General features: G+C 52.1%; 1 protein-coding gene, 1 long non-coding RNA gene and 5 other non-coding genes across 7 annotated transcripts; 4 read left to right on the top strand and 3 right to left on the bottom strand.

Annotated features, from left to right (window-relative positions):
• The first annotated feature begins 1,264 nt into the window (after positions 1–1,264).
• On the top strand, positions 1,265–1,337 carry TRNAV-CAC (transfer RNA valine (anticodon CAC)). The gene has a single exon. It is a non-coding gene; the product is annotated as a tRNA-Val (tRNA).
• Positions 1,338–4,765: 3,428 nt separating this feature from the next.
• Positions 4,766–4,838, top strand: TRNAV-AAC (transfer RNA valine (anticodon AAC)). The gene has a single exon. It is a non-coding gene; the product is annotated as a tRNA-Val (tRNA).
• Positions 4,839–10,698: 5,860 nt separating this feature from the next.
• On the bottom strand, positions 10,699–10,771 carry TRNAK-CUU (transfer RNA lysine (anticodon CUU)). Its single transcript has one exon. It is a non-coding gene; the product is annotated as a tRNA-Lys (tRNA).
• Positions 10,772–11,236: 465 nt separating this feature from the next.
• TRNAA-UGC (transfer RNA alanine (anticodon UGC)) lies at positions 11,237–11,308 on the bottom strand. Its single transcript has one exon. It is a non-coding gene; the product is annotated as a tRNA-Ala (tRNA).
• Positions 11,309–13,587: 2,279 nt separating this feature from the next.
• On the top strand, positions 13,588–22,997 carry TRIM7 (tripartite motif containing 7). Its single transcript, XM_044777502.2, has 7 exons — positions 13,588–14,239; positions 15,169–15,264; positions 18,088–18,318; positions 19,045–19,067; positions 19,356–19,471; positions 19,940–19,975; positions 21,393–22,997. The coding sequence occupies exons 1-7, from the start codon at positions 13,733–13,735 to the stop codon at positions 21,902–21,904; spliced, it is 1,521 nt and encodes a 506-aa protein (XP_044633437.1). The 5' UTR covers positions 13,588–13,732; the 3' UTR covers positions 21,905–22,997.
• On the bottom strand, positions 18,227–26,701 carry LOC139046123 (uncharacterized). Its single transcript, XR_011505690.1, has 4 exons — positions 24,805–26,701; positions 19,186–19,956; positions 18,588–18,813; positions 18,227–18,363 (listed from the first exon to the last, which is right to left on the bottom strand). It is a non-coding gene; the product is annotated as an uncharacterized lncRNA (long non-coding RNA).
• TRNAT-UGU (transfer RNA threonine (anticodon UGU)) lies at positions 24,984–25,056 on the top strand. Its single transcript has one exon. It is a non-coding gene; the product is annotated as a tRNA-Thr (tRNA).
• Positions 26,702–26,723: the final 22 nt, after the last annotated feature.

Consider the following 26,723-nt stretch of genomic DNA (forward strand, 5'->3'; position numbering starts at 1 on the left):
TTCGAGGACTCAGAGCGTCCCCCGGAGACGGGTCAGGGGGCGGGGCCGAGAACCTTCCCTCCTTCCCGCTCTAGTGGGCGTTTCCACGCTCGTTTTAGAAACTGCGGTCCGGTGGTTGTTGCATCGTTTAGATGAACTTTCCCAAGTGCCCATCAGTAGAGGAAGGGTGGCAGATCGTTACATGCACATTCACACATGGAGCACTCGAGCTGTACAGAGGGACTCCTCTTCAAGATGTGTTCTTAAGCGAAAAAGCAAGGTGCTGAACAGTGTGTAGAGGATACAACCATCTGTGGAAAGAGGGGAGGATGTTAAATGTATTTGATATGTCAACAATCCTGTTTTTACTCATGTAGAGTAAGGGTAATAGTTCCTGTCCAGAGGGTTTTGTGAAATTAGAGTTAATATCATGCAAAGCTATATAAGGTTTAGCGACTTTATTAATATTATCGTCATCTGTCTGGAAGAATACTAGTAGCCGAGTTTCTCTGGGAAGGCTGAGGGTGCGGGGTAGGAAGGACGCTTTTTCGTATATGTTGTTTTGTACCTTTTGAATTTTGAACCAAGTCAATGTATTATCTTAAAAAAAAAAAACAAACAAACTCTTTCCAAGTGTCATCGATTCATTCGACACTTTCTGAGGTGCGCACCACGCGTGCTCTGCGCGCATAACCTGGAGTTCTGTCTTCGTGGACTCCCAGTCTAACAGCAGGGGCTCAAGTTGGATTTGTGGGGTTGATTTTCCTTGAGAGACTCTTACTCGGGATGTAGAACCCTCTTAGGAAAGGTGCCGCTGTGGTATCCAGAGCATCTCTGCGACATAGATTATTTGTGCGATAGAAGTAATACTCGATGCTTTAAAAACGTGACTCGTTTAATTAAAAAAAAAAAAAAAATGCGGGGGAAGTTACAGGACCGTGATTCATGTGCAGAACCCCCAGCGAGTGCCGGATGCTGCGCGATGGCGGGACTGGCTCGGGAACTCGGCCTGCTGCGGGGGGAAATTCCGAGTGGGCGCGTGCTCCTGAGGGGCTGGTCTGAACGCGCCAAGTCACGAGTGCTCGTCGGTGGACAGCTGCACTAGGCCGTGCCAGGAGCTGTGGGCCGTGCTGTGTCGGAGAAGTGCGGCCCTAGGTCCTGACCACAGCTCAGCCGCCGCCCAGGGGGCGCCCCCGGGCCCCGGGAACCGCGGCTCTACTCAACCCCGCCATTCCTGGCCGGGTGTGACTTCAGGTGGGAATCAGTAAGGCCTACTGCCGCGGTGGTTTCCGTAGTGTAGTGGTTATCACGTTCGCCTCACACGCGAAAGGTCCCCGGTTCGAAACCGGGCGGGAACAGCTTTTTTTTTTTTTTTTTTTCCCATTTTTTTTGGTCTGGCTTCAGTTTCTGTAGTCACCTGTTCACCTCGCGTCGCCGGGAGAGGGGCTATCACCTGAAGAGAAGGACAGGTGTATGTCTGTCTGTATCTCTATTTCCGGGGGGCCGGCAGTGGAGCGGGACCGCGGAAGAGCGGCACCCAACAGCATGCCCGCTGCAAGTGCTTGACTGTAAATTCAGGTCCCGCACGTGAGATGATGTCCTGCTCTCCTCGGAAGGCCACACGGTCACCTCTCCCACGTCGGAGGGCAGTCTTCGGATGCCAGGCTCTCGTCTCTAGGACAGAGCCAGGAGTACGGTAGGCGCTCCATAATACTTGTACAGTTGCTTCCCTGCACGTGGCTCCTGGTCTCCTGCGACACAACACAGAAGATCGAGGAGGTGGTCAGGCTAGTTTAGCCTGTAGAGCTTGAGACCCTTAATCTCAAATTTGTGAGCTCGACCCCCACGTTGCGTGGGACCCTTTTTGGAAATGAAGATGGCTAAGACCACAAGGTGCTCTACAGACCGAGACCCAGTGGACCTCCGCATGCGCAGCTGGGGGCGCCAGGAGCTGAGCCGGAGACCTCGAATCGGAATGCGTCCGGCCCTGCGCCTTCCCCGGCCCGAGGGCGTGAGCGAGGGGCAGGCGCCGGCGGGGAGATTCCTGCGGGCCTGCTCCTCAGGCCACCCTTCCGCTTGCTGACGTCTGCCTACCCACGTTCAACGCATGTTAGGCCGTTCTGTTTGCCAAACGACAGGGTGTCCGGGCGACACCGGGGCAGCCCGATTTCGCGACGACCTTACTCGGTGATTTAGAGTTTAGGATTCCCCGCTCTCCCCGCCGCCGCCCGGTTTCGACTTCTGGTCGAGGAGGAGGCGCTCTGGTAATCTGCGACCCTCGTCTTCAATATATTCTCTTTATTTCTCCATTTTAAGAGTCGATCTTTAGTAAAATGGTGCCCCACACAATCCAGCATCCACATTCCCCCCACACATAAAGGAATGTAAAAATGTCCTTTATTGTGAGACATCCTAACGTGAACATCCTCAGTTTACCCGTCTCCTCACGAAATTCTTCCTTAACTTCAATTGAAGTTCATTCCTTTTTGTTGACTGTTTCCTTAGTCCTGCAAATTCAGCGTGTTTTCTGTTTCCCGTCTGTGGAAGTCTCCCCCACATACACACCAGACCACAGGAGAAGGCTGTTGATCGTTTAGCTGGCTTATTAAACTCGCTAAGCAAAGGATAGCAAAGCCTCAGTCACGGAAGTGTATTGAGGGGCGGTATGAGGGAGAGTTTGGGTGACACCCTGTGAGGGCAGTGTGGCAGGAATCGGTCAGTTTGTCAAGCAGGCAGCGTCGCTAGTAGTCCAGTCCTGGCCGCTCAGGCCTCCCTGGGGAGTTACTGCTACTATTGTCTTATCTTGGAAATTATGGAGTCTAAATAAGCGGGCGTTCCAAGAGTTTCGACTTTGACATTTCGTCTTGCACAAATGCTTGCGGATTCGTTTGCAGATTATGGCTTCAAGGTTGTTTTTTTACACCTTCACTGGGCCTGGAAAACATTCCTAAAGGATTCTGGCTGTCCACTAAGGGGAAGCGAAATGGCCCGGCTTCTCTTTCCCGTCTGCCAACAAGCCGAGGAACGCCGCCCGAGCCTTCTGCTACCGTTCTTGCTTTTCTCTCCTTCCCACCCCCTCCACCGTCCCTCCGGCCAGGCCGGGTTTGGAATCCCCCTCCGGGTGAGTGACCCACGCTACTCGTGGCACAAAGGAGTCAAGCGTTCATCAGTTCAGCAAACACATGGGACCCTGGTAGGATCTTTGGTCTTCTTCCTTCTTGGTGGTGGAGAGGCGGATGGTAGAGGCAGAAAGACTCGCTCAGGTTTACATTTTAGAGGGACTCCTTCTGGAATAATGAGCAGGAGGTGTGAGGAGAGTGAGACCGCGTCAGGGAGAGGGGCTGGAAGGACACAGCCATGGTCCAGACGCCAGGTGGCTGGCGGGGCAGCAGCCAGACGGAGAAGCGGATGAAGGAGCTAGACACGTGGTATCTCCCCAGGCAGGAGAGGGGGTTTGCGAGTTTCTGCTTTAAATGGTTTAATAACCAAGAGCAGAGACTGAGGATTGAGGGTGAGGGGTTGAGAGAGGAGCGAGAAGTAATGAGTTCTGTCTTGAACAGGTTGGGAGACGTGCAAAAGGACGTGACCAAGACGTGTGAATCTGAAGCTCGGGGGGGAGCGGTCCTTGCTGGAGCCACAGGTGCGGGGGGAGAGGGTGGGCCACGCTGACCTTGGGAAGATGGACTCCGTAGATGGAGAAGTCGGAATAGAAGGAAAGCCAGCAGCGAAGCTGCCACCGAGGCCAAAAGAGCCGAGATGTGCAAAAAGAGGGGAAAATCGGTAAAGTCAAATTATGGTCTAGCAAGGGAAAGTGGTAAAGCGTCCATGGATTCGGCCACCTGCAGGCCCCTGGTGACCTTGAACTAGACTGGACAAGAGGGCTTCCCTCCCTGCGCTCTGGCAGAGAGGCCTTTCGGGCCACAGACACGTCCAGGATCCCTACGCAATAGGACAGCCTCTGTCCCAATTCCTGGCTCCCCAGGGCTTCGGAAATCAGAGTCAGCGACGGGAAAACATTTTGCAATATTAAACCATCGAGCCTACTCTTAAATTTACGTATATGTACATCTACATATAACATTCGTTAAGCCTCATCCCAATTCTGGACATTAAATGCTAGCATTGATAAGTTTTATTTTTATAAAATGCTTAAAAGATTTCATTACCTTTTCAAAATTTAATAATATTTTCAGTTTTATTTAAATAACATTAACTTAAATTTTGATATTAATTAATTTCTATTTCCCTTTTATTTTTAATAGATAATTTCCCATAATTTAGAACAAGTGTATAATTATTTTGAAAGCGTATGTAAAATTAATTTCATTTTTGCCTTATATATATTTACGTTAATTTACATTTTGACGAAAATATACTTAAATCTCGTATACTTTGGGTAAACTTTGCATTTCTTTAATCTTTTAGATCTTTACTGTCAATAGAGCACAAATCATGTGAAAATTTAAACCCTCCAGCTGTCTCCCTAGAAGAACGACAAATAATGGAGAAGGATATCCAGTCGCAACCCTCCGAAGCCACATTTAGCTTCGCTCCTGCGAGGCCTATTGCTTTCATTCACCCCTTTTTTTTTCTTTAATTGCTGGAGGTGAACCATTTCATGACTCACTAACGGGTCGCGCTCCGTAGTTGGACAAACACCCAGGGACCAGTGTTCCAGGAGGAAATAGTTCCAAGCGCTCTGACCCGGCAGGCGGGGTGGGGAGACCTGGGCAGGGACCATGATCATAAGTCTTATAAAGCCTATGGAGGACGGTTTTCCCCGTGGGTTTCCGTAGTGTAGTGGTTATCACGTTCGCCTAACACGCGAAAGGTCCCCGGTTCGAAACCGGGCGGAAACAAGCGCCTCCTCGTTTTCCTTAAATGAAAGAGTTTCTTCTGATTAGTGAATTTGTCTCATTCTGTCATTTGTCCTTGGAAAGTAGGAGCCTATACCCGTACTTTTATAGTTTTATCCCTACTCCTGCCTTTTCCAATCCATTACCAGTTCATTGCAACCAGTTTGTTTCAGATCTAGTCTAGGTCTATGGTACAAGGAAGGTGGTCTATGTCATTAGAGCCTGCCTTCAAAGAACTTGCAATCCTGGCCGATTAAAAGGCAACAAAAGGCGGAAATGCCACGCAACGACATATGAAATATTTAAAAATGCAAGAGGGAATGAGTTGAAATTCAGCCAGGAAAGCGGCGCTGGTTCTGCCCGCGCGCTGTTGGTGACCACTGGGCGGAAAGCCAGCCGCTCCCTCACGGCGCCGATGACAACCTCCTCGCTGCGAGCACCACCGCCAGCGAGTCTGAGCTTTTCCAGCCTGACAGGTTCCACTCCCAGCCCGCACCTCCCCCATCTGCCTGTCCTCAGTGGGGTCACCTCGGCTCCCCGCGTGCCCCTCAGTGCAGACCCACCCGGCGTCTACCCTGTCGCCCTCCCACCGCCCAGTATATCCTCAGCGGCGGTGCAGAGCAGTAAAAAGGACCATCAGTCTCGCCAAAGGTGTCTAGGCCAGCCACCCTCTTCACCTATCCTCATTTGCGGCCCATTGGCCTCGGGCCAGAGAGACGCGACAGGTGTGTTGGGAGACAGGCTCCAGAGGTCAAGGGGAAAAGGCAGCGAAAGCTCCATAGAAGCTGGCCAGCAGCGCTCCAGGCCCCTGATCCTGAGCTTTTGGGGGAGAGAGGCCAGTAGGACTGCACACGGCGCGGCCCCCTGCAGCACAGTCTGCTCCCACGCCTGGAAAAGGGGCTTCACGCTTTCGCACAACTGACGGGGCCGACTTGCACACGTGACAAACAACTTCTTTCCTGGCACTTCTGCCAAACTTGAAAGTCAAATAAAACATCAAAGTGGTAAATGAAATTCTCTTTATGGTTTCATAAATCTTAAATGCAGGCAAAGCATAACCAAAAATAGCCCAGTGATGGCAAAACTCATTAGACCGCCTGCATCTGCATAATATACACAAAGTATATCAATATCGTGCCCATTTCTTTGTCCTCGCTCTTTCTTACCTTTCCAGAATTTACAGATGTGCTCACCCACGAGGAGGGCCAGGGCCCAGCATGGAACTCAGAGCCCCACTGCAGTGAAGCACTTGGGAGAATTCTCCCAGACTTCCCCTGCTGACCCGATTTCTTCTTTTTTGCCTCATGTTTTACTGCCTGATTTAAGGTGATTCCATAATGTGCCCTTCATCCCAGGCTCTGGACTGCCAGAGTGTTTCTGCACCTCCTCCAAGCTGACCTCCTCGGTGGCCCCAGGACTTTGGGAGACCAGGAGTATCATTCAGTCCTGTCACTCTTCTCTGGGTTGATTTTGGTCTGTGCCTTAGCTGACCTGAGAGTTCTCACCCATCCTCTTTGTGGAGACAGAACACAAATCTAAAGCAACACAAGTAACAGCAAGGAACTGGCGGGGCTGGGCAACAAGCTCCACAGGAAGACGTCTCCTGTGAGTCATACTTCTTTTGGGTTACATTTAATGCTAACTTGTCATTATGGCTACACAGCTTTCCTACACTCAGCTTGTTTCAATTAACACTAACTATTATTCTCTTCTTGATGCTTAAATTGTAGCTGCTTGTCAGTGGGAGCCCCTTTACACTGGCCCTTTGTCCTTTCAGCTTTGCCCTGACAATTTGAAAGCATCCTTGTTTCCTGGCAGCAATTCACACTTCAGACCTATCTGTAATTTTTCCCACCCTATAGGGGGGATGCAGGGGAATGTTCAGGGAGCTAGAAACTTTTCCAGTGAAGAGTAAAAGAAAAGAGCCAAATCTGGGTGCCAGGGCAGTGCATGGGACTGAGGATCCCTGGCTCCCCTACTTCCAAGTTACCTTAGGGAAATTGTTTAAAGGACATGAGTTCACACTGAGGGTTCTATTTAATTGTAGCTTTGCTACATCTTGACATTTTTTTCAACTAAATCTCAACATTATTACTCTACACAATTATCTACCTAAATGTCTAACCTCTCACTCAAAGTAATTATATTCCCTTTTGCTTTATTTTTTAAACTTTTTATTTGGAAATTTAAGGTAGAGAGAATGGTATTATGAAACCCCAGTACCCATCAGCCTGCTTCCCCAATTCTCTCTCTCCCATCATTCCTGTTTAATCTCTACCTTCACCTCTTCCCATTCCACTTGCTCTTTTCTTCACAATCCTCATAGATCTCATATATCTTCCTTCTATAATCACTTTATTGGCCATCTCCCCTTGACTCTGGTTGGTCTCTGTAAAACTTCAGGGTTTAGGAAACAATATTAATAGCTACAAATCCCATGAATTACTGTGGACTAGGCACTGTTCTAGGTGCTGGGCATACACTAGCTAATTGCATCCTTGCAACAAACCTATGGTGTACCACTATTAAAAGGAAACTTCATTTATTCATTCATTTTTCATTGCAGTGCAAAAGACAGGCCAGGTCCCTGCCCTCCTGCAGGTTAGCTTCTGATAGGCAATTAAAATAGCAAACAAGTAAACAGAGAAATAATCTCAGAGACTGATAAGGACAGTGAAAAAAATTAATACAGGCGGTCTAATAGAGTGGCAGGCGGAGGACAGCATTAGAGAGAGGGACCAGGAAATATGCATTAGAAGAGGTGACAATGGGCTGAGTCAGGAAGGCAAGAAAGAGCCAGCCTTCCAAAGATCTTGGGGAAGAGACCTTCTCGAGAGGGAGCAGAGGGTTCAAAGACCCTGAAGTAGGAGCTTGCTTGGTGGGTTCAAGGACGAAAGGAAGACCAGGGGCCGGAGAGTAAGAAGCCACTGCTGGACCTCCCTGGCTCTGCATTCTGATGATTCTATCCACACCGTTTGCTGTTTTTGTTTGCCAGTGGATAGAAAAATGAGTGGAAGACACTGGATCTGCAGTCCTAGAAGACCCCTAGGCTAATGAGGGACACAGTAGGACCTGAATGCAGAGTTTTTAAGGACAGACAAATGAACACATGGGTTCATTCAGAAGATTGCAATTAAACAATACATCAGGGGTTTCTGAGTGCTGTGGATTGGTGGTGAAAGCAGGGCATCTCCAGCAGCACCAAGGTTCAGATACTAGCTCTGCGCTCCAGGTGTGCGCCCTACGCAGTGATTGCCTCCCTCCTCCTCATTGAAGGTTCGTTCGGATAGGTGTCTGTAAACATCATTTGAAATGTCTAAGAGAATATCACCAATGGCTTACATGTTCAGTATGACAGCTTTTAGTAACTGTAATTGCTGAAGTGAAAGGGATTGTTCTTGTTGTTTCAAAAATGTCTAGCTTCATAAGAAAAACAACTATATTTGTAAGTTGAATTTAAAAGCTTGAAAAGAACTAGATTTTACCATTTACAACTATGATAAATTGAATATTAATCACAAAACAAGTATGTAATCTTTTCCATATTCAAAAACCTTCTCCTTGCCCTTAGAGACTAAACATCTCAAGTGACAGCAGAGAGGGTTTCCCAAAATATCCAGTGATTTTAATCCAGTTGGTCCTGACACAGAATAGAGGAGCAGGTCATGCCCGGTCATCCTTTTGGCCGCTCTTCCTCTTGCAGGCAGTCTTCCAGAATTAGCTTGCTCTGGTTGACATTTGGTCATCCTACTTACCCAAAATTTACATTCCTCAAGACACAAGCATGTGACTGAGACTTTTATTTGGGAGACTCGCACACTTAAACCAATGTCATACGATTATAAAAGGGGTGAACCATCTCCCCTGATGCTACACAGACCTGGGAGAATGACTTTGTCAAGTCTAGTAAAGGGAAACCTGTGACTGTTAAAGAAATAAATGATACTGTAGTATTTTTAGATTAATTGGAAAATATCCATAAATATGTTAAACCTGGAGATAATTTTCTGTTTCAAATAAGGTGTTTAAATGAAAATATTCAAGTGGATGGTTGATTAATAATTTATGTATAAATTATATATAATCATTATTGTAGACTACAAACTATCCGTATGGTTTATATATGCCCCATATGACACCAAGACCAAATAAAAAAAATCATACAAATTTAATTTCTTATATCTGGTTGGATTCTTCCTGTCTGAGGGAGAAAATTGGCAGAGTAACTGAGTAGGCCTTTCCAATGAGGCCATGGCTTTGTAAGTAATGAAAACATGGTAGTTCTACAGAAACAGGTCTGAAAAGAGAAAAAATAATGTCCTGTGGAATTGAAATGGAAACCATAAATGAGAGTGACATTGTCATCTTCAGATTCCTTTCTCTGAGTATGCTCCTGAGAGGGGGCCCTGTAGGCCCTGCAGTGGGTATTATCTTGTAGGACAGCTTAAGGGGGAAGAGAGGTCAGGTGTTTAGATGTATTGCTAAAGCAGCCCATTGCCACCAAAGTGGTGGAGAAGCATGAAATCTCATTTATGGCTGGTGGGAGGAAATAGCCTTTAAGATCCACAACCAATGATTTGCCTTGACCCAGCCATCTCACATCTAGGATTTTGCCCTGCAGATATGAGTGCAAAAGTCCAAAATGACAATGCTACATGCTTATTAACTGCAGCATTGGTTGTAATAACAAGAGATTGGAAACAATATAAATATCCCTCAGTAGGTGAATAAATAAACTATGTTAAATAAACTATGATTCATCTACAGTGGAATATTGTGCAGCTGCAAAAGAAGATCGAGGAAATTTTCTGTCTTGGGGTAGAAAGATCTTCAAAATATAACAGAGCTGTAATTATCTTTTTGTGTAAAATAGAAGAAATAAAAATACATTTGCATCAAAAAACTCTGGAATAATATGTACGCAGACACAAACAATGTTACCTAAGGAAGGAGGATGAACGCTAGATGCTTTTCACTGAATATTTTTCTAGATTATTCAATTTTTGAACCGTACAGTATATTATTTACTCAAAATATTTTAAAAATTCATTTTGTGTTGCAACCTCTGTGGAAAATGGCATGGCGATTCTTCAAAAAATTAAACATAGAAATATGACACACTCAGCAATTCCACTTCTGGATATATACCCAAAAGAAGTGAAAGCAGGAACTCAAATAGACATTTGTACACCCATGTTCGTAGCAGCATTATTCACAATAGCCAAAAGGTGGAAGGAACTCAAGTGTCTATTGACAGATGACTAGATTAACAGAATGTGGTATATACATACAATGCAATATTATTCACTCTTAAAAGCAAGGGAACGTTGACACATGCCACAACATGCATGAACCTTGAAGACGATATTGTAAGTGAAATACACCAGTCACAAAATGACAGATACTGTATGATTCGTCTTATATGAAGTACCTAGAGTAGCCAAATTCAGAGACAGAAAGTAAGGGCTATTACCAGGGCCTGGGACGAGGAGAGACAGGGGAGTTAACGTTTATAGGTACAGAGTTTCAGTTGGGGAAGATAAAAGAGTTCTGGAGATGGATTACGGTTATGACTGCACAACCATGTGAATGTGTTTAAAACCTCAGAACTGTACACTTAAAAATGGTTAAAATGGTAAATTTTATTGCGCATATTTTACACAATTAAGAAAAACTCATTGTTAGCCGATAAAGGATAGATCAATCAATGAAAGAGGGCATAGTCACGAAAAGCCCAAACTAACAACTATCGCACATAGGAAGTTTCCAGCATAGAGTTTCTTCATTTTTCCAAGAGCGGGCGAAGCCGTGTCTTGCTTGATGCGGTTAATTTTCGTTCTTTTAGGAGCAAAAATATGTCGGCCGCCCAACGTGGGGCTCGAACCCACGACCCTGAGATTAAGAGTCTCATGCTCTACCGACTGAGCTAGCCGGGCACCTGCCCCAGCCGTTTGAACAATTCTAACTTCAAGGGGAGGTTCTGGCTGCATCACGGCTCCACGCGCGACGTTGCATTCAGTTGGAGTAGGACGGGCCACGGTGGAGCTTTTGGCCGCCCGGAAAATTCAAACCCTGGCGCTCGTGCCTCACGGTCCCTCCTAACTGCCGTCCGCCTTCTGTTTGCTCTGTTCTGCCAGCAGACCCGGGCTTTTTCCAACCCCGGGAACCTGGCGCTGAGGGAAAACACGAGCATCTTGATGCCACTGTCGCGCTCATCCTTGATTTTTAAACCGGAGCTTAAAGGCAGCGCCAGGGGCTCGGAGTGCATGGGGGCCGCCGCCGACTCCTTTAACCCGCGCAAACTTCAAGATCTGGGGGTTCCCCAGGGCTCTGCAAATACGCAGCGTTCGAAACTTGGAAGAAGAGAAAAATGAAGAAAAAACGGGCACCCGCGCTTTCGCTGGAGATGCCGGGGATCGAACCCGGGGCCTCATACATGCAAAGCATGCGCTCTACCACTGAGCTACATCCCCCGCGGCCTCACCACCTCTCATATACTTCCTTATCCAATTTCTGGGACCGGGCATTGGTAGGCGGCTGGCATCTATCGGGCGCGACGACCCAGAGGCTGTAAAGCCTGATGGGCAGCGTCCCGAGCTATTCCAGGGTCCTCTACTGATTCCATGAGAGGGGACCTCGACCAAGGGAGAAACAGGAGAAACACTTGCAGGCAGCAGTGGAAAAAGAAGGGGAAGTCATTGGGCACGATCCCCAAAATGAATTGTATGCAAGATGCTAGGTTTGTTAAAAAGAGGGAAGATTGTAGTAAAATACATAATATTTGTATAAAATAATTCAGAATTGCAAAGTTGATTGCTTGGGATTAGGAAGGGACTGGGGAGTAGGCGATAGGTAGACTTTTCACTGTGAACTACTCTATATCTGAATTTTGAACCAGGTTTAAATGAACTTAATCCAAGAAAAGTTGACCGATCGCCTAGTATGTACCAAGAACTGCTCTAGAAAGCTGGGAGTCTGGCAGTGAACAAAACTGACAGTCCATCCCTGCTAAAAGCTTGCATCCCAGAGGAGTTAGAGTGCTAGAAAGGAAATGGAGCCATCGTTGAGGGACAAAGTGTGGTAAGGTGTGATTTTAAACAGTGTAGTCGGGGCAGGCTTCACTGAAAAAGGCCACATTTGAAATAAGACGTCAAGGAGGTGGGAGGTATCTGGGAAAACAGAGGTCGAATAAAGGAAACAGCCAGTTCAAAGGCCTGGAGGTAGGATCTCTCAGCCATGTTGCAGGAATAGCAAGAAGGTCCACGTGGCGGGAGAGGAGTCAACAGGGGAGAGTGATAGGAGATGTGGGTAGAGAGCCAGGGTGCAGGGAATGGGGAGCAAGAATGGGGTAGGTAAGGCCTTTAGACCCTTGTAAAGACTTTTTTACTCCGAGAGGGGTGGGAGCTACTGGAGGGTCTTGAGCAGAGGAGGGCCATGATCTGACAACATTTTAAAAGGATTGTTCTTGGTGGAGAACATAGGGCAGGGAAACAGGGCAGAAGGGGAGAGGACTGTTGGGAACATTGGAGATGCCACAGTGAAGGAGGCTAGAGAGTAAGGAGATGCTGAGGACAGGTGGTGTGGAGTGTGAGCAAGTTTTTCCTTTTGGAGTCACAGAGGACTCCCTGGTTTTGGCCTGAGTACCCCAGGGATGGAGTTACTGTTAAATGAGGAGGCCGTGGGGAAGGCTGTGGGAGTAGCTGATGGAGAGGCAGATCAGAAGTACACTTGTGGACACAGTAAGCGGGTGACGCCCTTAAAAAACGCAGGTGGAGATGCTGCGCAGGATTCGGATGTGGGAGCAAAGCATCCTAGGGGTTCTAGGCTGGGGATATGTATTGTGGCGTCAGCAGGGAGAAGGTCTTTTCAACCAAGAAAGTGGAAGAGACCACAAGAGAGTGAGTATAGGCAGAGGTCCAAAGGCTGAGCAGGGGTAGGGAGAGGAGGAGGAAACTACAACGGAGCCCACGGAGGTGGGAGGCGAGCCGGGAAAGCCCTGAGAAGGGGTGTTAGGAAGGAAGAAGCACCAGAGGAGAGGGCAGGGGAAGTAAGGCCTCAGAAGGGGCCTTTGCGTTTGGGTTAGGATAGCTGTCACTGGTGACCTTCACAAGAGCGGTTCCTGAGGAGGGTGGGGGCAAGAGCCTGACCGAAGTGGCCTCCAGAAGGAATGAAGAGAGAGAGGGTGGAAGCAAACAACACTGGCAGCTCTGGAGTGGGGCTGTGGCGAGGAAATGGAGGGACAATAGAAGGTTGGATTTTGGGGGGGCCGAGGGGAGTAACACCGGGTAAAGCGGGAAATTTTAGTGTAAAAAACAGAAGTTAAATAAAGAATAAACGGGGGAGGACAATCGCGGGAAAGGTAGCTACAGAAGTGGATACAAGGCCACTCTTGGGGGGGTGGGGGCGGGGGCCGGCAAGAGCCGTGTTCCAGACGCTAAATTTAGCGCAGCACGGCGCCAGGACAAACCTGCACGCCGGGAACCTGACACTGCGGCCCGGGCGCCGGGCTCTTGCCGCAGGCGTGCTGGTCCGCCTCGGCGGCGACAGGGAGTGGCGGGTCGGGCTGGGGTGGCCTAGAGAGGATCGCGGCGGGGCCGGGCGAGGGGGACGACGGAGAGAGGGCCCGCGGGACCGAGAAGGCCAAGGCAGGGGACTGAGGGGCCCAGAGCGGGGGCGCAGGGCGCTGGTCCGCACTGCGATCCCCTCGCGCTGGGCCGCCCGGCCCGCCATCGCGCGCGCCCGGGCCTCGCCTCCTCCGGCCGCCGCGCGCTTAGCTCCGGTCCCCGCCGCGCGGCGTCGGCCCCGCCCTTCCTCTCTCTGCCGGCGCCCCGAGCCGCCCACTGTCGGGTCCCGGAGCCTCCCCGGCGCCGCCCGACTTGGGTGCGCTGAGGGCGCGCATGGCGGCGGTGGGGCCGCGGACCGGGCCGGGCGCCGGGGCCGAAGCGCTGGCGCTGGCGGCAGAGCTGCAGGGCGAGGCGACGTGCTCCATCTGCCTGGAGCTCTTCCGCGAGCCCGTGTCTGTCGAGTGCGGTCACAGCTTCTGCCGCGCCTGCATCGCGCGCTGCTGGGAGCGCCCCGGCGCTGGGGCCGCCGCCGCACCCCGCGCGTTGCCCGGCCCGCTGCCTTGCCCGCAGTGCCGCGAGCCTGCACGCCCCGGGCAGCTGCGGCCCAACCGGCAGCTGGCCGCCGTCGCCGCGCTGCTGCGGCGCTTCAGCCTGCCCGCGGCGGCGGCCGGGGAGCGCAGGCCCCCGGAGGCGGCGGCTGCTGGGTGCGCGCAGCACGGCGAGCCGCTCAAGCTCTACTGCCAGGACGACGGACGCGCCATCTGCGTGGTCTGCGACCGCGCCCGCGAGCACCGCGCGCACGCCGTGTTGCCGCTCGACGAGGCGGTGCAGGAGGCCAAGGTGAGCGCCGGCCCCACCCTGCTGGTCCCCGGAAGCCCCCGTCCGTCCCGCCTTTCCGCACACGCAGTGCAGACGACAGGCAGGCGGGCAGGCAGGAGGCCCAGGTGAGCCCCTGCCTCTTTTCTCCTATCCCAGGCTGCCCAGCACTGACGCCAAGGCTGAGCGGGGCTCTCCCTCTGTCACCCCTACACCAAAAGCACTATCCTCTCCCACCCACTTCCGGTTTCCCTCTGGGCCCCCGCTGGTCCAGCTGTGCGATGCCCCACAGACTAGGCGATTTTCGGTCTGTCAGTCACTGGCCTCTAGCCGCGTCTCGGTCACGCCCACACGTCCACTGCCCCCACTCTCAGCCCTTTCCCTGGGCGTGGCTTTCTTGACGTTCCCACCTTGGGGGGTTGAGTGGGACGACCTTCGCAAAAGGTCGGGGTAAGGGGGTGGCTCCGGGTCGAGTGGAGAGCCCACAGCCATCTGGGTTGTGTCAAAGCTGTCGGTTCTGGGCGCCCCCTTTCCTGCCTCCTGGGGTGAGCGCGGAGGCCTCGGGGACACAGTCCCTAGTCTTTCTTTCCTCCTTACTCGGCTCCACCCCTCCACCCAGAGGGCTTTCTGATGACCAGGAGGAGAGCAGAGGAGAGGAGAAGGCAGGTTGGGCTGCTGGGGGCTTGCGTTTCATCTTGGATTGTGCACAGACGGTCTGGGGGAAGTGAGACCCTGGGGACTTTGGAGTCACACTGCAGTTTCCCTGTACCCCTCTGTGCAGTCTGCGCCGGCTGTATCCATCCCGACGTCCAGAGATGGCTTGAACTCAGCCTCTTCCTCATCCTGCTCCGATGAGCAGGGCCTTCCCTTTGTTCTGGACGGCTCCAGGAAGGCACATGTGAGGGTTTCCAGAGCCCTCTCCTGGCAATGCCTCGCTTCTTATCCTCCTGCAGGAGCTGCTGGAGTCCAGGCTGAAGGTCTTGAAGAAGGATCTGGAGGACTATGAGGCCTTTAGTTCCAATGAAGAGAAGGAGAGCAAGGAGCTCCTGGTGAGCTGAGCAACCCCCAGGTGGACCCTCTGGGTGACCACAGAGGGCCACCCACCCCTGGCTCTGTGAGTGTGCTGTTGGAGTGTATGCCTGTGGGACAGCAGAGGTGGATTTGAGAAAGATAATAGGATGCACATTGTATTTTATTATATAACCAGAGCTTTGAGAGTGAAAAGGAGTGCTAAAATAACCATTCTGGAACAGCTGGCTTAAACGGGAAATGTCCTAATGAATCTAGATGTATAGTCACCCTAATGTTACATAACACCCCAATTAGAGCCTATGGAACATCTCTTAATTGAATGTATTAATGTTTCTTCAGAGAAACATTTGAATATTCCTACTGAGTGGCAACATAAATACAGTGAATAGCCTCGTGTCAGTACAGGGCATGTTTATCCACCAAAGGGTTATGAAAAAACTTTTTTTTCATTTTTAGACTTTTTTAGATTTTGAAATGGGGGCTAAGGGAGAAGGGGCTCAAGAGGTGTCAGAGCTGCTGCCCACCTGCTAGAAGGCAAGGAGGTACTGAGAACTTGGTTTCCAGCAGCCCATGCTGCACAGCGGAGTGTGCCTGGAGCCTGCTGGCAGGTTGGAATGGTACTGTGTCTTTCTCACAGTGACAGGAAAGTGAAATGGGGCTCCTTTTGGTTAAGGTGGGCAAACAAGACCCTTAACTGCATCTGGCACACCTGCATCCGATGGGCATGTCAGGCCTTCCCATCGGATCGTCCACTTCCCTCCACAAGGGGGAGCTCACCCCTGGCCCCTCCCGACTCCATCCTTCTCAGCTAGAGAGGGGAGTCAGCCTGCGGCTCTTCAGCTGCTGTACATCCATGCCCCAGAGGGCCTTCTGCAGCAGGAGCAGCTTCCTGGTCTCAGACTGCATGTTCCATGACACTGCTTAGCACCTTCCACTCTGTCCTCACCCATCACCACCCCCGACCTGGCCCACATACTCTTTGTAATTACAAAACACCTGCTTGATAAAACAGCAGAGGCAGATGACAGCTATTGCTACATGTCAACAGGGAGATGAATCCTTTTATCTAGAAATGCTCTTACCAGTTAGAAGAGTGCTTCTCACCTGGGGGCCATTTTGGCCCCCAGGAGACTTTGGCAATATCTGGAGATATTTTTGGTTGTTAACACGGGGGCAGGTAGATTGCTGCTGGCGCATCCTACAAGCACAGGACAGCCCACAACAAAGAATCACCTCGCCCCAAATGTCAATAGTGCCGAGGCTGGGAAACCCTTACTTAGAATATTTTGGCACATGTTCCACTTGTATTATTTCCTTGGGAGGTCATATGATATAGCTGCAAGAAGTTCAGACTCTGGGGTCAGACTCCTTGGGTTAGAACCTGTCCTCCCACTTACTGGGGACATGCCTCTCTGTCTCCTCATTTGTAAAATGGAATGAGAGTGTACCCATGTCATTGGGTTGTCAGCGTTGATGGAGTTAACACCTGTGAAGTGCCCCAGGCTGCTGCAGTTGCTTGCCTGACATCCGGTGCTGAAGGTCCCAGGGAGCTGTGGCCTGAACCCAGGTCTCCTTACTTCCAGACCCACTCACAGTCTCCTCCTCCAGCCATCCCTTTCTCCCCTAGAGTTTTCAGGGAAGAGGAACTTTGACAGTCGAGCTTGTCCTGGAGGGACACAATCCTTCTCACTTGTCACTGGCCTTGAAAGGCTTCGCTCCTTATATCACATGGAGGCCCTCCCGTGTGTTCACGTAATGTGAAGAGGATCAGGAACGCCAGTCTGTGTCTGAAAACAGGGGTGAAGCTCTGTGGATAGTGGTGATGGAAAGAATAGAATATGAAGCTTGCACACAGAATATTCTCACCCAGGTTGTGCTGTTACCTCTGGTCACTGGCATTGATTTTCTTTTCTTCTTTCTACTTTTCTACATTTCCTAGATTTTGTATTATGAGCATGTGTTACCTTTATAACTGCTAAACGGAAAAGGTGCTCTTTAAAAAGAAGTAAAGTGAAGAGTGAAAGTTGGAGGGGTGAGGAATGTTAAAAAACAAAATTCAACTGAGTAAATTTTAAAGACCTTACTGGTTTTTTCCAACAATTAATGAACCAGGCAGCATCCCAGCTAGCAGAGAGAAAGGAGCCCGGAAGAGCTGTACAAGACCAGAGAGTTCCTAGGCAGAAGGGAGCAGGAACAAGGAAGTTATACTGGGCAAAAAAGCGGATTGGCTGTTGCAAGGTTCCTTTCCCTGTAGGCGATGGCAGGGTTTATCTGGCAGATTACCTCACTAATGCTGAGCAGGCGATTCCTAACTGGCTGGTTTAAGATTCTATTTCTGCGGGAGTCGAAACTGTAATTCTCAAGGGTTGATGATGTAGGGGTTAGCATGAGTGACTCCATTTTGGGCCTGTTGTCTTGTTTTTACTGCGAAATAAATGTGTTTGAGGAAGAAAAGTGAGCTCAGTTTAATCCTTACAGTGGCCACAGGAGGCGCTGACTTACCCCTCCCACTTTTCCAGTGGAGGAACTGCAGCCCCAGCTGGTTCTGGGGTGCGTTGGAAGTTGCTTTAGGTTCGAGGGAGAGCCCAGGTCCACAGAGACAGACGGGCTCATCTGTGACAGGGGAGGCGAGAGCACATGTTGAGGCTGTTTTGTGCTCAGAATCGGGATATTTAAATCAGAGCATATGCATGGCAGGCACATGTGGGTGACCCTCTGACCCCTGAGCAGTGAAGGGAATGGGACCCTGCCCCATGGGACAGCTCAGAGCCTCCTGTCCAAATGCTACATCTCAATGCCCACATCCCTTCACCTCTTCAACTTCTCCTTTCCTGGGACAGAAGCAGATGGCAGCTGAGCGAGAGAAGGTGGGAGCAGAGTTTCAGGCGCTGAGGGCCTTCTTGGTGGAGCAGGAGGGCCATCTCCTGGGCCGCCTGGAGGAGCTGTCTCGGGAGGTGACACAGAAGCAGAATGAGAACCTGGCCCTCCTCGGGGGTGAGATCGCCCAGCTCTCCAAGCTCAGCAGCCAGATCCAGGAGACAGCGCGCAGGCCTGACCTTGACTTTCTCCAAGTGAGTCTGGCTCAGCCAGGTGTTTGAGTCATTTATCCTATGGCACTGTGAATGGCAGTGCGAACACAGTCAGATCCTGTGAATTTAGTAGAATCACACCATCTGGGGCCAAAGGGGACTGAACAGAGGTGCCCTGATTCTCCTGGGGTTAGAGGTCGAAAGGGGATGTGATTTTTGAAACTTTCTTGACATGAGCCACTATAATCTACCTTACATTGTGTGCCACTGTATGCTCACTTGAGACAAAAGTCTCAGAAAATAACACTCACCTTTACTACATGTGATGCACTTTGACGTTTTCCATTCCATTTTATTTCCTTTTAAAATAGTCACAGTCTGGTAAATAAACTTCACAAGTCACAAATGGATCAAGAACAGCTACTGAAAAGACACTCGTCTGAGTGACCAGTTGTTGCATAACGGCTGTGACTTGTCTTGAGTGGTGTCAAGAGCAGAGGCATTGGTGGGTCCCAGCGTATGGCTCCAGTGACAATTCTGTAATGAAGAGAGCATTTGCAGGGTTGAGAGGTCCAACACGTTGATGAGACACCCAGTGGCCAGCCACAGCGGGAAGCCACTGCCCCCTGGGACCCATGTGGGAGGTGGGGGTGGTCCCCCTGCTATTGCTTATTCCTCTGGAAGCAGGGCAAGGGCCAGATTTTTTTTCTCAAAGGTGAATGGAGGTTTCCTGATGCTGATTCGGTTTCCTTTCATCTTTCTTTCCAGGAATTCAAAAACACACTAAGCAGGTGAGTAGACCTAACAATTCCCTGGGCCTCTGTAAGCTGGCTCTTCTCCTTTTCCACCAAGCTCTCTCTCTCCATTCCCCACCCCGACTCTCACCTCCCAAGCCCCCCGCTGCCTCACCTGGGTACCTTCTGAGGCAGACATCCGCCTGCCTTGTCATGGGTATTCCAGCACGAGGTCACCCTCTCCTTTTTCCACTTCTCTCCATCAAAAGGACCTCACCATCCTATTTGTGACAGCCTGGTGGGAGTGGGACAGTGTGGGCTTTCCTCAGGGCCCTTGTTCTGCAGGTGTAGCAATGTGCCTGGCCCCAAGCCAACCACAGTCTCGTCTGAGATGAAGAATAAAGTCTGGAATGTTTCCCTGAAGACCTTTGTCTTAAAGGGCCTGCTCAAGAAGTTCAAAGGTGTGTGGGGGCTGGGCCAGGCGGTGCCGGTGGCGGGGGTATGTTTCTGGTATTTGAGGGTCTGGAAAGGATGTGCCTTTCTAGAAACTGTGTGAGAAGACAGGAGCTGGTATGCATCAAGGCCAGACCGGTGTGGAGAGGGGGCAAATCTCTCCAGGCCCCCTCAGGGCATGGAACTTCCCCCAGGAGCAGGAGGGGTAGAGGGATGTTGGGGACAGAAAGAGGGATGAGGAGGGAGAGCTCAGCTCAGGCCAGCTCCAGGCAAAGAGGGGGAACTGGGAGAGGTAGAGCTGGAATACTGCCCCTTCTCCGCCCCAACGCTTGACCCAGGTCTGCACATCATCTCAGTGTCTGGGGAGTGAGGAGCCAGTGGGGCTATAGATGTCAGAGGAGGTGGTGTCACTGTCATTGCCAGATAGATGATCTCCTGTGTCATTCATGAACATCCTGCTTTGTTTTCCTCCTCAGAGGATCTTCGGGGAGAGCTGGAGAAAGAGGAGAGAGGTACGATGGTTGTTGTGATCATGAGTACCCATTATCTGGCCACTTGGAGAATCTACTCCCTGCCAGTGACTGTCTGGCTTCGTGCATGGTTGCTTCCTTCTGCCTGCCTGCCTCAGCAACTCTCTGTCTGCTCTCATTTCCTTGTCATCCTTATCTCCCAGTTCTGGCTCCTGCAGGCCTCAGGGGGGCTGGAGGCCTATAAACTGTGGGTCAGTCACCTGGATGAGCCTCTTTCCCCTGTCCCTCCTCCCAAACAGACTGAGCCCTGTCCTGGGCATGGGATGTGTGCAGGGTCAGGGGAAGCAAGAGGAGAGAGACTGAAGATGGGGAGGGAGGTGGCTCTTATTCCTGCAGAGCTCTGGGGTGAGTGGGCTCCAACCCCAAGAAGTGGAGGGGGGGCACATATTCTTGATGCTGATGCCAACCCAACTAAGTCAGAGTTTACCTGAGTCAGACCATGCCTCTCCTCTGCTCAGACAAGACAGCCCCTCTCACTCAGTAAAGTCCTCACTGTGGCCTGCCAGGCCCCATGGGATCTGGCCTCACTGCACACTCTCTCCCTGGCTCACTCTGTGAAGCCACACACCCTCCTTGCTGCTCCTGGAATGCACCAAGCACACACCTACCTCAGGGCCTTGGCATTGCACAGTCTGTGCCTTGGCCTGGAATCCAGCTTCCCCAGACAGCCGCATATCTTGCTTCTCACCTCCTTTATGTCTGCTCAAATGCAACTTTTCAGTGAGTTATTCCCTCGATACTCTAGTTGGAACTACAGCCTGTTTCCCTGGCCTCTCTTATCTTCCATCTTTATCATTTATTGTCTCTCCTCCCCCTCCCCCCAGAAAGGAGGCTACAGAAGGGCAGGGACACTGGACTGTGTGACTCCCAGGGCCTAGAGCAGGCCTAGAGCACAAGCCGTACTTAGAAGACACATGCATATTCTAACGTTTTATTACAGAAAATTTAAAAATACACTAGAGAGAAGAGTATAACAAATACGATGTTCTCATCATATACCATCAGCAGTTATTGACTTGTGACTCAGATTTTTCATAAACAACCCTACCCACTTCTTCCCACTGGATTATTTTGAAGCAAATCACAAATAAGTATTGTTTCCATAAATATCTCAGTATGTTATCTCTACAGAGGTAGACTTCTTAAAAAAGATAACCACAAAAGCATCACCATAACTAGAAAATTTAACAATTCTTTCCAACCTCTAGTGTTAGAAATTCCCCAATTGCCTTTTAAATTGAATTTGTCAATCTGTTTGAATTGGGATCCAAATCAGGTCCACACATTGAATTTGTTTGATTTCCATACCTACTTGTTGAGCGGGCGGCGGGGCATAAGTACAGGGCGCAAGCTGTGCAAGGCGCTTGCCTGGGACATCTCCGCTTGTCTCGGCCCGCAGTGGAGCTGACCCTGGACCCCGATACGGCCAACCCCCGCCTCATCCTCTCTCTGGATCTTAAGAGCGTGCGCCTGGGACAGCGGACCCAAGACCTGCCCAGCCACCCGCGCCGCTTCGACACCAACACGCGAGTCCTGGCGTCCTGCGGCTTCTCCTCGGGCCGGCACCACTGGGAGGTGGAGGTGGGCTCCAAGGACGGCTGGGCCTTCGGCGTGGCCCGCGAGAGCGTGCGCCGCAAGGGCCTCACCCCCTTCACCCCCGAGGAGGGCGTCTGGGCCCTGCAGCTCAACGGTGGGCAGTACTGGGCGGTGACCAGCCCCGACCGCACGCCCCTCAGCTGTGGGCACCTGTCCCGCGTGCGGGTGGCCCTGGACCTGGAGGTGGGGGCCGTGTCCTTCTACGCTGCGGAGGACATGCGCCACCTCTACACCTTCCGCGTCAACTTCCACGAGCGCGTGTTCCCCCTTTTCTCTGTCTGCTCCACTGGCACGTATTTGCGAATCTGGCCTTGAGGGGCCTCGCCTGGCCTCCCAGAGGCCATGAGTAAGTCAAGGGTGAACTCCACCATGTCCTGGCTGCTCATGGGAAGGGATGTTGCTCTCCACGGGAGCCTCTTGGTCACTTTGGGTCTGCCTTCCACTCTCCTGCCCCAGGAGGGGCTTATGCAGACCACAATATCCGAAACTTGAAATTGGGCAACTAGGGAAGAGGGCTCAGGGATCAGCTGAGCAGAAGAGATGCCTTGGACCCTTGGGGCCTGTCCTCTGCCTGTTGTCCAGCGATATGTGCATTTGGCTAGAGCTGTGAGGAGCTGGAGGCACATGAGGACAGGAGCCCAGCTCCTGACAGGTGCTTCCTATCCCTGGGGCTTGCTGCCCAGACTCAGCAGGGCCTCCTCTGCACAACACTACCCCAGGTCCTGTGCTGTCCTCATTTGCAAGGGGGCAGGTTCAGGAACGGCCAGCCAGGTTCACTTCTGCTTTGCCTTCTTGTCAGCTGCCAGCTCTGCCTTCAGAGACCTGACTCCAGCTGGCCTGACGAAGTCATCTACTCAGGGAGGAGCACTGCACTCCCATCTCAGAGGACAGTCTGGGACAGAACTGGAAGGAGACCCTTGAGGGAACAGTCCAGGACAACAGCATGTAGGCGTTGTTGCCCTCCAACACTCCTTAACCTGACAATGCAGAGGGCGGTGTGCATCCTCAGCCACAGTGACAGCCAACAGGCATTCTCACAGATGCCTGAACCCCTCTCAGGTGCCAAAGTACAGTCTCCCTTGGGTAAGGAGACCAGAAGCTCTGGAATTTTGAAACACGAGAGCACTTATAATTTTATAGATGCAACTACCACCAGAATGGAAATGCACAGAGCACAAACATGCCCCTCACAGACTCTTTCTGGAACTCGCCAAATGTATGCCAAGAGCAGAGGACTCTGGTGCCAAGGCCTGCTCAGCCTGTGCCCTGGAGGGTGTGATCCCTTTGGCTAATTGTTCCCCACCTTCAGTGTGGCTGGGCTTCTGGGGGGTGAGGACGGGCTGTCCCTTGCTTAGTGCTCCCCAGGGAGGAGGGGGTGGGGAGATGGAAATACAGACTGTTAAGTTCATTTCTAGGGTGGTTTGGCTCATTCTCCACTCCCCCAGTCTGAATGCAAGAGCACAGGTATGGGCAAGGGTTTCTTGGAGAGGGTGTTTATGAGCACATGCATAGGGTTTAGGTGTGGCAAACAGACTGGTTTCCTCCCCTCCTACCTGGCTAGATGAAAGCCAGTCTCAGACATAATTCTGCCCTACACAGGTGATTTAGATAGATGTGTTGGCTTGCAGGAACAGTGACAGTCCAATAGTCTGCAAGTGTCATGGAGCTTCCGTGCTGTCCCTGGAGAAGCATCTTTGCATACACTTTTCATACAAGGTCCTTGTAGGACAGACAGGACACTGTTCTAGAGGCAGACCCAATGCGCATAGCACTAGGCAATCAGAATCCAGTGTCCTACAGGCTGGGGACAGACCATTTAAGAGTCCAGCCTACAACAGAATCCAGGGGTCAGTCCTGTCTGTTCATATGGAGAGTAGCTCTAGAACATCATAGCCAATCCATGTATTTGAATGCCACTGATTCCCACAAGGAAAACCGATTTGCTAAGTAAATTGCCTAGTGTTATCATTAAACCCTGATGTTATCTGGGCTCATGCGGTTTCGGATTGAGTATCACAGCTACCCCTCAGATCATTTAGCAACTGTGAAGTACTGCAACACATATTACAGGTCACAGAAGGTGGGGTGTCTGGTGGAGGTGCCTGGAGGGCCAGCACTGGGGACTGCAGGGGTGGCGGTGTGCATATTTTCAACTGTTGTGTTTGTGAATGTGGCTGTGTGTCCATCAGAGAATGTGTGTTTGCAGAGTAACTACATAGCTATCTGTATATCCGAAGAGATATAATAACAGCTACAGTAACAGCCCTGCGTGGAGGGTAAAAGATGTTCTCTTGGCCATCAGGGCAGTGTGGTGACTCTGGATGTCACAATGTTGGTGTGAGAGTATGCATGTGTGTGCGTTTTCCTCTCCCATCCTTTGGGCATCATAAGGCTCTGAGAGCAATGACTGGCCTAACTTGGGCCCTTCTGACCCCACCCATTAGTCCCAGATCCTTGTGAACTGCGGATCCTTCCACTAGACCTGCACACGGCTCCTCAGCATCCAGGCTGGATGGCATCCATGGCCTGCTTCTGGCCTGCCACCCAGCGACCTAAGTCCCCTGGCCTCGCAGGAATCACAGGGCAAGTTGGGCCACCAGGCCAAAGTCATCATCTACAGCCACCACTTTCTGATCATCACCGGGCTAGGGCGCCTGTCCCTCACCTGGGCACTCACCCTCCGTGTCTGCCGTCTACTCGGTAGGCCCTTTTGGGGGCCCTGACTGAAGGAGGTCCCTAAAAGTGCAAGTCGGATCCTAATGGTTGCCTTTTCGTAATTTGCCTAAAGGAGCGGTAGGGGCTGGGGGTCCCCAGCCCTGACACAATCCTTCTCCGCCCGGCACCTCCTCACACGCCGACCGCCTGATTTCCCCACCGCTCTCTCTCTGTCAGCCTCTCCCTCCTGACCCCCCACTGCTTCCTCGCTGTCCTGCCCACTTCACCAGCCCAGACCCAGATTCCCCTCCCGACAGGTCTCGTGACACCCTTCCCTAACTCCTCCCTCCAACCCTAGGCTCAACCCCCATCCATTCATCAATGTGCCGCAGATCGGCCTCCCCACCAGGTCCTCGCCCGCCCCCGCCCCCGCCCCCCCCCCCCCCAGGACCCCGGCCCTCCTCGCACCCAGCCCACCCGAGGCCCCGCCCCTCCCGCGGCGCGCCAGCCCTCGCCCCCTCCCTCCCGACGCCTGCCAGCGCGCTCTCCGCTGCACTCACTCCCGCAATTCCAGGCTCGGCCCATGGCACCGACGCTTATTGGTGCCGTCCGGGGGTCCTCGCGGGCCGAGAGACGCCGGCTCACCTCTTGTCATTTAGCTTCTCCGCGCGGTTGTCTGCGGCTGCGCGGTCACAATGTCGGAATCAACTAGTCAAGCGCAGGAGGAAAGCACACGACTGGCTCCATAGCTCAGGGGTTAGAGCACTGGTCTTGTAAACCAGGGGTCGCGAGTTCAAATCTCGCTGGGGCCTGTGTCACTTTTTCCAGTTTTCTGAAAGGTGGAAAAGCGGAAGATGCGCAGGCCAACACGAATTTCCACGATTCTGGGAGGCCAGACCCTGGCAGAGCTTCCTGTTCCTTGCCCGTCAGGTGCCCGCCGCCCAACGGCCCCTCCCCCCCGTTGCCTTATTTCTCAAAGAGCCAGACCCTCCGCGTCCTCGGCCTTGCGGTCACAGGCTCCGGCTGCCCCTCTGCGCCTTCTCTCCCGTGATCCCTTGCTCACTTCTGCGCGCGCTCTAGGCAAGTTAGTGGAGGTTCTGTCCGTTCGCCTCCTGTCTCCCGACTTGGGCCAGGGGTTCGCCCTCCTCTCGTTCTTTCTTCTTCGTTGCGTGGGGACTACTTGTGCACCCCGTCCACCCAAGCACCCTGCGAATCTACCGTTTTAGGCGGGACGGGGCTATGTTTAAGTCCCCGCGTACTCGCCGTTGATGCCGCAATCTGGCCTTGCGGGAGGGCCGGCACAGAGGTGCACGAGCTCCTGGCCGACGGGGATGAGCGCGCTCCGGTCGGTCTTGATACGAAGTCCTGGCTCTTTGGACGGGAGCAGGCCTGTGCGAGGGAGGGCAGCGGTTCCCCTCCGCTGCGCTCCCCACCCACGCCGTTCTCCCCTTCGCCGGCGTCTCCGCAGGTGCCCCGCGCGCTTGTCTCCCCTCGCTCTATTTTCGAGCCCCGAGCGGGGCTGGAGCACTGCCAGCAGTCAGCTCGTCCCCACTTCGCGCGGCGATGGGCTCGGGCTTCTCCGAGGAGAGGCTGGAGAGAGGGCTCCTGCGGTCTGGCAGGGTCCGGGGGACACCGGCAGCCTCTGCCGAGGCCGCGGCCACGCGGGCCTGTCGTGCCTGCCAAGGCTGCGGCCGGAGGGCGCCCCGAGACCCTCGCGGGGCAGCGCCTCCATTGTTCGTCGGGCAGCGCCTCCATTGTTCGTGAGCATTTAGGCTCCTTTGGTCCACTTGCCTTCCGTTAGCAGCAAAATAAATCAAAGTCAGAAGGTCGGCATAATTTTTTTTTTAAACAAAAACTAAATGGTTGTTAAAAAAAAAGACTGGAAGAGAATGTGACAAAGTTACAGTCTTTAGCCCAGGGTCACAGACGTGGACGTCTGTCTGTATTTTTCTCTATATAATTCCATAGAGAAGCGATAGCGACGGGGGCCGAGGACACACGGGCGCCGAGCGCAGAGGAGAGCCCACCTAAAGCTCAGCGCGCGCGCAGCGAGCCCGGACAACGCTGGCGGGCGCCGGGCGCGCCGGCACCGTGGTCTCCGATGAAGAGCCGAGAGGAGGAGCCGCCAGTGGAGCGGTCGGCGCAGAGAGCTGAGCAAGCGAACGGAGGCCGGCAGTGGGAAATCAGCACTTTTCCCTCGGACTAGGTTAACCACCACCCGTCTCCCACGCTGTTTTGTAACGGCCATCCGGGTAGGGAATTTCTCTGCTGGTGGCACAAAAACAAACCTTCAGGCCAGCTCTGAGTGGATCTTCCTGCATTTTACAGCAAGGAATCAGAATCACTGTTTTACTTTTAAATGACCCAGTGCAACTAAAGCCCTTCGGGAGACGGCAGGTCCGAGACGAGGCGGGAGGAGAGCGCTCGCACAGCCCGGGCCTCCGGGGCGCCGGCTGCGGGGCCGCTCGGGGCAGGCCCG

Source organism: Equus asinus, chromosome 9 (assembly GCF_041296235.1).
Source record: "Equus asinus isolate D_3611 breed Donkey chromosome 9, EquAss-T2T_v2, whole genome shotgun sequence".
NCBI lineage: Eukaryota > Metazoa > Chordata > Mammalia > Perissodactyla > Equidae > Equus > Equus asinus.

Coding starts and splice junctions, on each gene's coding strand:
- TRIM7 (XM_044777502.2), top strand. CDS start 13,733: ATGGCGGCGGTGGGGCCGCGGACCGGGCCGGGCGCCGGGGCCGAAGCG. Junction 19,068..19,355: donor TTCAAAAACACACTAAGCAG/GTGAGTAGACCT, acceptor CTTGTTCTGCAG/GTGTAGCAATGTGCCTGGCC. Junction 19,472..19,939: donor CCTGCTCAAGAAGTTCAAAG/GTGTGTGGGGGC, acceptor TTTCCTCCTCAG/AGGATCTTCGGGGAGAGCTG.